This window comes from Arachis stenosperma, chromosome 7 (assembly GCF_014773155.1).
Source record: "Arachis stenosperma cultivar V10309 chromosome 7, arast.V10309.gnm1.PFL2, whole genome shotgun sequence".
NCBI classification, from domain to species: domain Eukaryota; kingdom Viridiplantae; phylum Streptophyta; class Magnoliopsida; order Fabales; family Fabaceae; genus Arachis; species Arachis stenosperma.
Genome location: NC_080383.1, coordinates 82437393 through 82451262, shown reverse-complemented (window position 1 = coordinate 82451262; position 13870 = coordinate 82437393). Strand labels below are relative to the sequence as shown.

The 13870-nt window shown below is 37.9% G+C and overlaps 2 protein-coding genes across 3 annotated transcripts; both read right to left on the bottom strand.

The window, feature by feature from the left end:
* Nucleotides 1-538: 538 nt before the first annotated feature.
* LOC130940005 (protein TRACHEARY ELEMENT DIFFERENTIATION-RELATED 7A-like) lies at nt 539-1099 on the bottom strand. Its single transcript, XM_057868062.1, has one exon. It carries the CDS (start codon nt 1097-1099, stop codon nt 539-541), a length of 561 nt encoding a protein of 186 aa, XP_057724045.1.
* A 1933-nt stretch (nt 1100-3032) lies between these two features.
* LOC130940847 (uncharacterized) lies at nt 3033-12158 on the bottom strand. Of its 2 annotated transcripts, XM_057869114.1 has the most exons (6): nt 11881-12158; nt 10755-10830; nt 10378-10490; nt 9617-9781; nt 3377-3431; nt 3033-3259 (listed from the first exon to the last, which is right to left on the bottom strand). In XM_057869114.1, the coding sequence occupies exons 3-6, from the start codon at nt 10465-10467 to the stop codon at nt 3216-3218; spliced, it is 354 nt and encodes a 117-aa protein (XP_057725097.1). In that variant the 5' UTR covers nt 10468-10490; nt 10755-10830; nt 11881-12158; the 3' UTR covers nt 3033-3215. The 2 variants fall into 2 exon arrangements, with proteins under 2 accessions (XP_057725097.1, XP_057725096.1); XM_057869113.1 differs by lacking the exon at nt 10755-10830 and having other exon boundaries at nt 11881-12141.
* Nucleotides 12159-13870: the final 1712 nt, after the last annotated feature.

Below are 13870 nucleotides of genomic sequence, written 5' to 3'. Positions count from 1 at the left end.
ATGATAATTCAGATAGATAAAGGAAGTGGAAAATGAGAATGAAATGATCAATAAGCAATTTATTACGCAGGGAACCAAAAGGAATAAGAATGCTAGCCCGTGCATTCATGAATTGGTTTGGTTGTAGCCAAGTAATGCAAAATACAAAGTTCCAAACTCGATACATGAATGGGGTAGAATGAAACTATTTACAGAAAATCGGACAGCATTTCGGCTAAAATTGGATGTTTCCGGGTAATAAACAGTAGGAAAAATCTGTTCATGTGAAATTAAATAGTGCTGCAGAGAGTCACAAATAGCAGGAATATTAAAGAACAGTGTAACAGCAGCATTAAACATGGAAGAATAACATATGAACAACATCAACATCACAGCAAGATCGAAATTGCGGAATAGATAAAGCAAGTAACAAGAACGACACAATTATCAGGCCTAAATCCACTAACCACATCCTAGTTACCTAACCACCTAAAATCCACTACAATCATGCATCTCTAACTATCCTAATTTGAACAGAATCTAAAAAATATGCAACTAGCTAACTAATGATAGAGGAATCGGTGTTCGGCGGAACCTGGTGTATGTATGAACAGTAATCAGACACAGAGAGATGGAGGGAATGTGGTGATGGTGTTGCTGACGCGGCGACGGTCTGAGGTGGTGGCAGGGGGTGGGTTTGTGGTGTTGGGTTAGGGTTAAGGGAGGGGTAAAGAAAGAAGGGGGCGAGGGTGGTGGGGTTGTGGTGGTGGTCAGCAGTGATGGGAGGCGGCGCGGTGGTGGTGGCGCGGCAGTGGAGGGAGTGAAAGGGAAGAAGAGGTGAGGGAGGAGAAAAGAAGAAAGAAGAAGGAGGGGGTGTCGTAGGGTGGTGCGGCGGTGGGGGTGGCTCGGCGCAGCGGCGGTCTGGGTGGCTGGGGGTGATAGTGGTCGGATGGTTGGGGAGGGGAGAAGAGAGAGAGTGCAAAGGGGGGAAGGAGGGAAAGTGGTGACGGGGGGGGCTAAGGTTTCGCGTGGTTGGAGTAAGTAATTTCAAATCCACGCGAACGCGTAGTTCACGTGGCAGCGTGGATGATGCAAAAATGAAACGACCCGTAAACGTCATTGACGCGATCGCATGAATGGGGGATAAGGAAATTGACGCATTTGCGTGAGACACGCATACGCGTCGCTCAGAATTGTGCTAAACGCACGATTCCAGCGTCGTTGTGGCGCAACTCTCTGCTCAATTAATAGTTAACAAAAAGATAGATTGAAATTAAATACAAAGAGAATCACTCCATTTTTAATTTAATTTGTTGATGTAATAAAAAAAGGACTCCTCAATCTAATTTATTTAGACTATGATTTTATCACGAAACCAAAAAAAATGAATTTTCACATCTTTAATCACTCAATATATGATGACTATAGTAGTTTATGAAGTATTTATAACTTATTACTAAATTAAAACAAAGAAAATCCTAAACCCACAAACATAAAACATAATTTAGTAACTAAATAAATAAAATTAAAATATATCAAATTAAAAACATTCTAAAAATATAAACTAATAATTTTTAAATAATACTTAAACTTTTCATATTACAAACATTTGAAATACATTTCAAAGAATTTTTATGGATATGGATAACCTGATTATCCATCTAAAATCAATCTAATTAGATTATATTAATTTTGAAGTGAATGGGTAATCCAATACAATCAAGTCAGATCCAATACAAGCCAATTAAGATGAATTTGAGTATTAGTTCTAAAATTGTGGAACCCAAACTATGTCAATTATCTGATTAGTTTAATATTAATCAAAAAATAAATAAAATATATACATCTTTATTTTTTAATCCAAAAGTCTTTAAAATTATGATAATTATTTAATTTTAAATTGATGATGTAACGTTTTATTATTATTATTATTAAATTTTTTTATAAATTTCCTTTTTAATTGGGTATTCAATTAACCGATTTAATTAGTTGGGATCCACTCAATTTAAATTTTACCGATTTAGCTCTCATTTTACCCCCGATTCAAACTAAACCGACGTATGAATACCTTTAGTTGTAAGACATAAAATCACCAATTTTAATTTGGTGACGTAACAATTAGAATGACCAATAGTATGAAGACATTTCAATATTCTATTTTGCTAGAAAATAATCATATTTGAAAAAATTTTGAAATCAGACTATAATCAAAATGAATAATTTTAAGCAGAAAAAAACTTATAAGTGAAACCACATTTTGAAACTTATAAACAGAAGTCTTATTTTTAAATTGTAATAATTTTATCAATTTAACCTCAAGTATCAAATATTAAATAATATAAACTATTATTTAAAATCCATTTTTGTAAATTATACCACTTAAAAATAATTTTTTCACACATTCAAAAACCAATACATGATCTTAAAACCATTATTGTTAGCTAAGATATCCAAGTATATTAGTTCTCATATGATCGATTAGTTTAAAAAGCAATTATATAAATAAAATAAAAATATTACTTGTACACTAAAATTAACCACCATTATATGTACAAATACATATAGTTTAACTTATTTTCAATATGTATTTTTATATTCTAACATATATTTTATACTAGTAGCTGATTTTAGTGTACACCTAACATGATAATCCATAAAATTAGGCGACAACTCACATGCATTGTCAAATTATTTAACGATTCGTAACTATTAACTTTATATGAAGACAAATGTAAAATTTCACCATAAAATTATTAAAATAAGTTTAATTTTTAAGCATTCCCAAATACATACTAATTCTACCATTTATACCAATGATCACCATATATTACAACATCAACTACATAAATTACATGACGCAATTGTGCATATCAGAATAAGTTCTTAATTTAAAATCTGTAAACCATTTTTGCCAAAAACAAAAAAGGCCAACGACACGACGAGAGGATCACTCTTTTTCTTTAATTTTTTACTATTAATAATTTATCGCCTTTTATCTTCCAGAGGGGGAAAAAAACAATGAGGATAAGGGTGAAAAAGGAGGCAAACACAAGAATCATAATCCCAGTAAGTCTTTTACAGCATATAGCTGCAAGTTCAAATCATTGGTCTTTTGCTAATATATGAATACACAAATTCAACTTTCCTTTATTGTTGAAAAACAACGAAAGGTCATACCTACACAGGTATCAGAACAATGATTGTCAGCACATCATGAAAAGACTGATTTGCTGCTTTTACTCGTTGGATGGAGAATCCTCTGGTGGAACGCTTCGCCCTTCTACAGAAACAACGGAATTCGCTTGGTCAGTTTGTTTCGATGATGCTCGAAAAAGGGAATCGAAGAAAACCAACCAGTTTCATTGAACAATCTAAGCTTTTGAAATAATAGACATACCTTCTCCTTCAGGAGCATAGGGAGATTTCCGGTAGCGTGTTTGTTGTTGTGTTGGCTGAAATTGGCAAATGTGTGATTAGATTTAACTTTGTTCAAATATGAAAAGTAGGTGATTAGGGGATTTGAGGCTTTAAGTTTTCAGCAATTTATTTATTTATTTATTGAATTACTAAAGAGCACGTGTGGTAACCAATATGCCTAAACAAAACTATGGTATCAAGGTTAATTTGTTTAGATTTTCTTTTTTGCTGATAGTGAAGTGTGCAGAAGCTATGAAGACATCTGAAATTTACCAACTATGATTCTACCATTGCAATGCAAAGCAACAACAAAGCAGAAATGCCGCAGAAGCTGCTCCCAACTGTAAAATTAAGTTTCTGTTGGATTAACTTATTTATGTTTATAAAATCTTATCATCGGAAGTTTCCTAGAGAAAAAGGGAAATGCTAATCATATAACTCACAAGCAAGCAACAACTAACAGTTACAACCCTACGTTTTTCTCCCTAATCTCTCTACATATTTGGAAGGGTATTTGATAGAATGTCCCTTAGAAGAAAGGATTTTTTTTTTTTTTGGGGGGGGGGGGGAGGAGGGAGGAGGGAGGAGGGAGGAGGCAGTTAAACAAATAAGCTCTGAATCGCACAATTAAATTTTCACCATCCAATCCGCATTACCATTATTTGCTTATATTTTAGTTATCCATGTTGGGGAATAAGAGTATTTTTACTCTTCACTCTTACTGATATAGCTTGATGTATGGTTAGTTAGGTTAATATCTTTATTAAGGACTCAGTTGTATTTTCTCTATGCTGACTAGGACTAGTTAGTTACATTGCTAGCAGTAGAAGTAGCTCTTAGGCCTTTACTATATATATAGTCTAACTGTATAGTGTAAAGGTGTGATTCCCCATTATAACAAAATCACTTCATCAATTCACATGCTTCACTCACTCAATTTCTCCCTCACCCCTATAGAAGCACACAGAAATTCACCTCTCTAAGCTCATTTCATCATGGTGCAGTGGACGTGGATCGAGGTGGTGTGCGACGAGAAAGTTTGAGATCGAGGCTAGTGAGTGTGATTTTGAATTCTTCTTTGGATTTTTTGATCTGCGATTTGGCGCCATGGAAGCGTCACACCAAAATTCCAAGGTTAAGGTGAATCCAAGCACGTATAGTGCTGAATCAGTTGCTGCATTCATGAATCAAATTGCAGAATTGCAATCTGAGCTCCGAAAGGCTCGTAGAACCTCAAATCCGAGCGCAAATCCTGCCAGTCCTTATGTCCTCCATCCTTCCGCAAATCCTGGTATCTCTATCACTCCTGTTATCATGACTGGGTTCGAATTATAATGACCGGTGTAGATCTATGACTTTAGCCCTAAATGCTAAAAATAAACTGCGATTTGTTCTGCAATTTGTTGACGGAACTATCAAGAAACCTAGCGAATCTGATGTAATGTTTGAACAATAGGAGAGATGTAACACTTACATATTGGCTTGGATAAACTTGTCTTTAAGTCCTGACATCTCACGTAGTGTAATCTGGAATAATTTGGCTTATGACCTCTGGAGAGACCTGAAAAGGAGATATTATCATGGAGATCGGTTTCGGTTCGCTGAATTAGAGGAAGAACTATATGCTGTGAGGCAAGAGAGTTGTCAGTGATGAATTACTTCACTAAACTGAAAGGACTTTGCGAAGAGCTAGACAGTTTTCAACCAGTTCCTTCATGTGATTGTGGTGAGACTTGTAAGTGTGGACTTGGAGTGATGCAAAAATACAGCATAGAAGGCTATGTGGTACGGTTCTTAAGAGGATTAAGCTAACAGTTCAGTGGAGTTCGATTGCAAATTATGTTAATGGATCCTTTGCCACACATTGATTCCACCTTTTCCCTGCTTACACAGCAAGAAAGGCAGCTTGTCAGTATTGATGGTGAACCAAGGATACTCTTTAATGCCTCCCAAGCAGAGAGCCAAAGCAGTGCACGAACTAGTGAAGGGAACCCTGCCAGAAATTCTGAAAATGCCTATAGAGGATGAGGTCGAGACAGGTTCAGTGGTGGAAGAGGACAAGGGCGAGAATGAGTGCAATGTACATATTGTAGGAAGGCAGGACACAATCGATGTGTGCTATAAGAAGCACGGTCTGCCACCACACCTCAAGGAAAGGTACAGTGATGGTGCTGCAACTCTCAATTATGCAGCCACTGAAGAGACTTGTGATGAAGACAGTGCAGACCAAACGCACAAGGTTGATGATTAGGTTCTGGAGTTCACTCAGGATCAAAAGCTTGCTTTACTTGCTCTCCTTCAACACCAAGAGGTGCAGCATGTTCATAGCACCAACCAAATTAACACACAAGCTCCAACAATGAGGGGTAAAAGAGTGGCTCAAATTTTACACTTTAAATCACACATGTTGGCAGAGAACAGTGGTGATGAAACAGAAAAATGGGAATCTTGGGTGACACTGGTGCAACAGATCATGTGTCATATTCACTTCAAGATTTAGATTCTTATTTCCATATCCCACCTGTAATAATGAGACTCCCCAATGGATCATACACTATCAGCAGCATAATGGGGACTGTCTCTTTCACTAATGACCTATACCTCACAAATACACTATATATACCTACCTTCAACTTCAAACTTATTTCTGTTTCATCACTCACTACAAATTTAAAATGTGAATTGAAAATTTCTGATACTGTTTGTGAAGTACAGGATTTGTCAAAGAAGATGATTGGTGGAGCTAGAGTTGCTGATGGACTTTACATTCTACAAAACTCTGCACATCATGCATTCCATATAGCACCACAGATTAGTGCACCTCCAACAATAAACAATGTAGTCTCAAGTAGCACATGGCATAATAGGCTCGGGCATCCACCCTACACTAAAATGCTTGTAATGAAAGAAAAATTTCCCTTCACAGATTGCAAAGCACATAAGGATCCTTGTGATCCATGTCACTGTGGTAAGCAAAAACGGTTGCCATTTCCTCTTAGTTCTAGTACAGCAAATTTTGTTTTGATCTTGTTCATATGGATATTTGGGGACCATTGAGTGTACCTTCCCTTGGTGGACAAATAATTTTTGACCGTTGTTGATGACACAAGTAGATTTACCTGGATTTACCTTATGAAACGAAAATCAGAGGCTTCTAAATTAGTTAAAACATTTTTTCAATTTGTGAAAACTCAGTTTGAAAAATCAATTAAGGCCATTCGGTCAGACAATGGACCAGAAATTACATTGCTTTCTTTCTATGCTTCAAATAATATTACTCATCAAACCTCTTGTGTGGAAACACCACAACAAACTGGAATCGTAGAAAGAAAGCATCAACATATCTTAGAAGTGGCCCGAAGCCTCATGTTTCAGTCACACGTCTCTGCTTGTTTTTGGAACTATGCTCTTAAGCATGCAGTGCACCTCATAAACAGATATCCAAGTAGCCTTCTTAAAGATCAGTCTCCCTTTGAAGTTTTGTATAACAAACTTCCTGATATTTCCCATCTCAAGGTATTTGGATGTCTTGCTTATGTAAGCACCTTGACTGCCCAGCAATCTAAATTGGACTCGAGAGCACATAAATGTTGCTTTCTTGGATATCAAGAGGGTACCAATTACCAAAGGTTACTTGTTAATTGATTTACGAACCAGAAAAATTTTCATCTCTCGTAATGTCATCTTTTATGAAAATCATTTTCCTTTTCTTACATGCAACACACCAACTTCCACCGAGCCCCCTGCACCGGTGTATCCCCCTTCCTTAGATCCGTTCTCTTATGACATTCCCTTGCATGGTTCAGCTTCATTAGACTCTAATGTTCATTCTCGTCCTCCGGACTTCTCTTTACATGAATGCACTAGTTTTGGCACTGACGACACTCCTGAGGTTCCCTCTCCATTAGGTCTTGAATCAAATGATTCACCATTCCCCTCATCTCACACCCCTACCTTTCCGCATGACACATCCCCATCATTGCCTCCTCCACCTGTAGGTCCTGAAGCCGAGTCAGTTTCCCAGCTCATTAGTCCCATTCTTAGGAGATCAACTAGAGACCATAGGCCACCCTCTTATCTTCAGGATTATCATTTTGTGAATTCCATCAGTGGCACTTGTACTCATTGCAAAAATCCATTTACAGTATCATATCAAAATTTAAGTCACAGTTTTCAAAGGTTCTCTATGGCCATCTCCCAAAATACCGAACCACAGACTTTTAAGGATGCTGTGTCTCAGCAATGTTGGAGGAGCGCCATTAAAGCTGAGCTGGATCCTCTTGAGCAGAATCAGACTTGGGAGTTAACTCCTTTGCCGACAGGAAAAACTCCAATAAGTTGCAAGTGGGTCTTTCAGGTTGAATTTAATCCGGACGGCACCAATGAACGGCACAAGGCCAGGCTTGTTGCCAAAGGTTTTACCCAAATTCCAGGAGTTGATTATATTGATACCTTCAGTCCCATTGTGAAAGTCACCACACTGCGTGTTGTTCTTTCTTTGGCAGCTGTCAGAAATTGGTTTCTCAAGCAATTGGATGTTAATACGGCTTTCCTCCATGGAGAGCTTGATAAAGAAGTCTACATGACACTCCCTCCAGGTCTTGATGTTGCTAAGCGAGGGTTGGTTTGTCGCTTGAAGAAGTCCCTTTATGGCTTGAGGCAGGCTAGCCGTCAATGGAACTTGAAACTCACTTCTGTGTTACGTGGGGCTGGTTTTGCTCAGTCTAGACTTGACCTTTCTTTGTTCACTAAGCACACTGCCCATGGGATCAGCATCATCCTGGTGTACGTCGATGATCTCATCCTCACTGGGGATTCTCTTGCAGAAATTAACAGCGTTAAGCAACTCCTTGATGATCGTTTCAGCATTAAGGATTTAGGTGATTTGAAATACTTTCTCGGGATGGAGGTGGCTCGTTCTGGCAAGGACATTGTCGTTTATCAGAAGAAATATGTCACTGATTTCCTGAGTGATTATGGGCTGCTTGAGTGCAAACCGAGCTCTACAACTATGGACTATGCTTGCAAGCTCACCAAGGACAGTGGCGATGTTCTTGCGGATTCGACACCTTTTCGAAAGCTTATCAGACGCCTACTCTACTTGACTAACACAAGGCCTGACATTTGCTTTGCTGTTGACAAATTGAGTCAGTACCTTGATCATCCACGATCCGGGCATTTCTCTGCCGCTATGAGGATTCTTAAGTACCTCAAAGGTTGTCCAACTACAGGTCTTTTCTTCTCTTCCACCTCTGATCAGCACGTTATCGGATTCTCTGATTCTGACTGGGCCTCTTGCAGTGATTCCTGGAGATCGGTTTCTGGCTATTGCTTCTTCCACGGTTCCTCCCTCATCTCGTGGAAGAGTAAGAAACAATTGACGGTGGCCAAGTCCTCCACTGAAGCAGAGTATCAAGCATTAGCGCATGCTACTTGTGAGGTGCCATGGCTCTTTAATCTGTTCAACGAATTACAGCTCCCGCTTTCCATGTCCATCAACCTCTATTGTGATAGTCAATCGGCGTTGCATTTGGCAGCAAATCCCGTCTTCCATGAACGGACAAAGCACATCGAGGTTGATTGTCATATTACTCGTGAGAAGATGCAGATCGGTCTTACCAGGCTTCTTCCAATTGCTAGTCAAGAGCAGCTTGCTGATATCTTGATGAGAAACCGTTAGTGCCTGGCCAATTTCCGAAGCTATTTCTCAAGCTTGGACTGCGCGACCTTCACAATCCAAGCTTGCGGGGGGAGTAAGTATTTTTACTCTTCACTCTTACTGATATAGCCTGATGTATTGTTTGTTAAGTTAATATCCTTATTAAGGACTCGTTTGTATTTTCTCTATCCTGACTAGGACTAGTTAGTTACATTGTTAGCAGTAGAAGTAGTTGTTAGGCCTTTACTATATATAGTCTAACTGTATAGTGTAAAGGTGTGATTCACCATTATAACAAAATCACTTCATCAAACTCACATGCTTCTCTCACTCAATTTCTCCCTCACCTCTATGGGAGCACACACAAATTCACCTCTCTAAGCTCATTTCATCAATCCACATGATACAATCCAGTTTAGCCATTAGACACAAAAGCTTTGTATAAATTCAACAACCATCAGGCAGCACACTATTCACACACATTAGAATAATGAATCTTACTAAACCTTACAAAGCAACATTACCATCCTAAATTCAGGTATGAGAATATTGGTTCAATACCTGTAGTTTAGGTCTAAGTTCTTCAAGTGGTCCCTTAGGCTTCTCGCCACCTTGCTTTCCAAGTGCCCAATCGGCGGAATCAAAGTAAGCGCGCTCATGGTCCTTAGATATGAGAGGTGGCTTTTTGGGCATCATTCCTCCATATTTTTTCTTTATAGCTTCCTCCTACAAGGTTTATAAACTAGTAAGGCAGAAAATAAGAAATTCTTTTGGCGGTAAATAATCTCATAGTAAAGGGACTATGTTAAGGACTTAGGTATTATGGGGTGCCCAAAGTCTTACACTGAGTAGCATGGATGCTTGATGTTGTATTTATTAAGGAGTGGTTCCTCCCCTTAGCAGCTAACTTTTAAGATGTGGTTTCTTGTTTCCCACTTTTTTTAGATACTTAACAATGATATCAAAGCCTTGGTTGTCGGCACATGGAAAGGGCTACCTATAGGCTGGATTAAGGCGAATACCAAATACTGAAAGCCAGACACCACTGAGTCAGTGTCGATAGAATTAAGCCGCCGTGGATGTCGGTTTTCTAGGGGCGGTGTATTGTTTAGGGACTTGGGTATTATGGGGTGTCCAAAGTCCCGCATTGGGTAGTATGGAATGCTTGATGTTGCATTTAAGGAGAGTGGTTCTTCCCCCTTAACAACTAGCTTTTAAGGTGTGTTATTTCCTACATTCCTTAGATACTTAATAGATTATTTCATTGAAGGTCACATTTAACTTTTGATTTAAGAATGCAAGGAGATTGATATGGATACCACCTGCTTCTGGGATGACGGCATGTTACTCGACTCATTAGATGCATTGACATCCATTTGTTGTTGTTCTTTGTTATCCTCTACGTTTGACATGAGGCCCTTTAGTGTGTAAAAACCTGCAGTTTCAAGAATATGTCATCTTAGTAGAAAATTCCTACTTTAATTATTCTATTTTCATTTTCAGTTGTATGTTTTCAGAATTTTGAAAAGAGAAAAAGAAGTCAAAACAGGAAATAAAAAAGAGAAAACAAGACTTTACTGTTTTTATTTCTTTTTCTTTTCACAATTTTGAAAAATAAACCAGTGAAAATGAAAACAGAAACTGAATTAGCGATACACTTGCAAATAAGTTCCACACTCTAATAATGACTACAACTTACAAATAAGTTCCACACTCTAACAATGACTACAACTTAGAGAGCTCTTTAGATTTCAGAGCAAAGAAAGCATCAGAATCTATAGCAAAGAAGGGGAATTTGGATCAATATTGTCAGACATTCAAGTCAACAGTAACAAACTAACTTCATTGAAATATGGGCAAAAGAAATAAACGAGTGTTGATAACATAGTAAGCAACCACCATTTCACCCATACCAAGAGACATTGATTTACCAATTAACTTAAAGCATACAAGGTGAACAAAATACACATGTTGACCAAAACAAATTAATAAAAAATATAAAAACTTGTATGGACAGCACAAGAAACAAGCATATATAGTCATATACTCAAACTAATTGAGATCTTGAATACCTAAACAGCTAAGACCAGGCAGCCATAGTAACCATAAATATGTTCAAACCCTTCGCAATATAAACATGGGAAAACGTTAGCTGAAAATTTTATTTTTTAACTTTATGGTCTTTTCCACCTGTATTTAGACCGAAAATCTAACTAATCCGACTAGAGTTACTGTGAATGCCTTCCCCAACCCAGGTTTTACACTATGATCAACTAGAAATATATATATTTTTTTAATTTCGAAATGCATAACACGAAGTAATTGAAGAGAAAAACAAACAACTAAATAAACGAGCAAGCAATCGAAGTTTACAAGGAAATTGCAAGTTCAGTCCTTAGCAACTTAAGCTCAAATCATATTAACCTAAGCTTCTCATCATTTCTCCTCCAAATCAATTAACGAAAACACTTCCTCAAACAAATGGTTTCAATCTTAATCAACTACAGCTAAAATGTAAGCAAAGATCAACATGATGATAGCATTAGCAAGGTCCTCTAACAAATCAAGCAGGTCCCAATCTTTTCTTTTTTGGGCATACAAACACATTTCAACGTTACAAAAAAAATAATAAAAAAGGATTTATTGAAGCTCAACCCCACAAAAATCCTAGAGCTTCAAACCCCACATAAAGTATCTGGGTTCTAATTATAACAGCTAAAATAAAAGGGTATTCATTAAAACCCCAAAAAATTAAAAGAATAGTAGACAATGGGTTGAAGCAAGAAAGAAGGTTCAGATTTGAAGGGAGGCAGTGAGTGACTCACCGGCGAGGAGGTGCGTAGGGAACACAACCTCAATCAGCGGATGCTCCGAATCGATCGTGTGTTGGTCAAGTCGGTGTTCTCTTCTCTTGTATGTCTCAGTCTCGGATCCGATGCCAATTTCCAGCAGATTTTTCCCCTTTTATTTTATTTTAGGGCTGCACTACGGTACAGATCAAGTTTGTGAAGATGTACAGAGAATCCTGAACTTTTCGCCATTGTGCTACACGTGGGCTGCTTGTCTCCCTTTTGGGGATCAGCGTGCCTTCCCTGGATTCGGCTGGACGGATGTTATGGGCTTTTAAAGGCAGCCTGTTGGTTAAGACTTTATGGAAGCATTACCCAATGTTGGGTTAGCTGATGATGAACAAGGAGTTTCTATATCCTCTTTAGTTTGTATTTAGTCATTTTTTGGATTTTGTTCCCGATTAACCACCAAAAAAAAAAAGAAGAAAGGCTCTTGGAAAATCATGTTTTCTATAATTAATTTTTGTCATATTTGGACCATCTTTATTATGTAGACAATAAAAAATCTAAATAACCTAAACAACATGTTAAAAATTTAGTTCAATAAAGTTAAAAAAAATTTCACCCAAATTACTCAACCAAAAAACTCCATTTAGTTGTTCAAAAATTTTAATCATTTATTATAACCTAATTTACTAAAGCACCAACTTCTCTCCCAAACCCTTTATCTTTGCCGCCTCACCAATCAGCCATTTTTGCCAGGGCCACTCTCTCCCTCACCAGACATCATCGTCACCTCATGGGTTGTTCATGCCATTACTTGGTCGCCAACCAGCCCCTATCGTCACCGTCGAGATCCTCCTCAACGCTGCTAGTTCGTCAACAAGGACTCTCATCAGCACTTAAGGATAACCATCCACTTAAGGATAAAAATATTCATCCGTATACTCAGTGAATTGAACATCCAGCATATTTTAATTGTATCTAATTAAATACATTTCAATCAAATAATCATCCACAAAAGAATTAAAGTAGTCGTCTGCATACATACTAAAATGAGCATCCAGCATATTATGGGTTGACTATAACAAGGTGGAAACAAGGGGTGGACGCCGTTGCATTATGCAGCGTCGGAGGAGCAATTAAGAGCCGTGGCGACTGATGAGCGGATAATTTATACGCTTTTTAGCATTGTTTTTAGGTAGTTTTTAGTAGGTTCTAGCTACTTTTTAGTATGTTTTTATTAGTTTTCATGCAAAATTCATATTTATGGACTTTACTATGAGTTTGTGTGTTTTTCTGTGATTTCAGGTATTTTCTGGCTGAAATTGAGGGATCTGAGCAAAAATCTTATTCAGGTTGAAAAAGGACTGCTGATGTTGTTGGATTCTGATCTCCCTACACTCGAAATGGATTTTCTGGAGCTACAAGAGTCCAATTGGCGCGCTCTCAATTGCATTGGAAAGTAGACATCCAGTGCTTTCCAGCAATATATAATAGTTCATACTTTGCTCGAAGATAAATGACGTAAACTGGCATTTAACGCCAGTTCCATGTTCCATTCTGGCGTTAAACGCCAGAAACAGATTACAAGTTGGAGTTAAACGCCCAAAACAGGTTACAACCTGGCGTTTAACTCCGGAAACAGCCCAGACACGTGAAAAGCTCAAGCCTCAATCCCAGCAGACACCAAGTGGGCCCCGAAAGTGGATTTCTGCACTATCTATCTTAGTTTACTCATTTTCTGTAAACCTAGGTTACTAGTTTAGTATTTAAACAACTTTTAGAGATTTATTCTGTACCTCATGACATTTTTAGATCTGAACTTTGTACTCTTTGGCGGCATGAGTCTCTAAACTCTATTGTTGGGGGTAAGGAGCTCTGCTGTGTCTCGATGAATTAATGCAATTATTTCTGTTTTCTATTCAAACACGCTTGTTTCTATCTAAGATATTCATTCGCACTTCAATATAAAGAAGGTGATTATCCGTGACACTCATCACCATTCTCAATCTATGAACGTGTG

Coding starts and splice junctions, on each gene's coding strand:
- LOC130940005 (XM_057868062.1), bottom strand. CDS start 1,099: ATGACGTTTACGGGTCGTTTCATTTTTGCATCATCCACGCTGCCACGT.
- LOC130940847 (XM_057869114.1), bottom strand. CDS start 10,467: ATGTCAAACGTAGAGGATAACAAAGAACAACAACAAATGGATGTCAAT. Junction 9,782..10,377: donor TGCCGTCATCCCAGAAGCAG/GTGGTATCCATA, acceptor TAAACCTTGTAG/GAGGAAGCTATAAAGAAAAA. Junction 3,432..9,616: donor AACTTAGACCTAAACTACAG/GTATTGAACCAA, acceptor TGCCAATTTCAG/CCAACACAACAACAAACACG.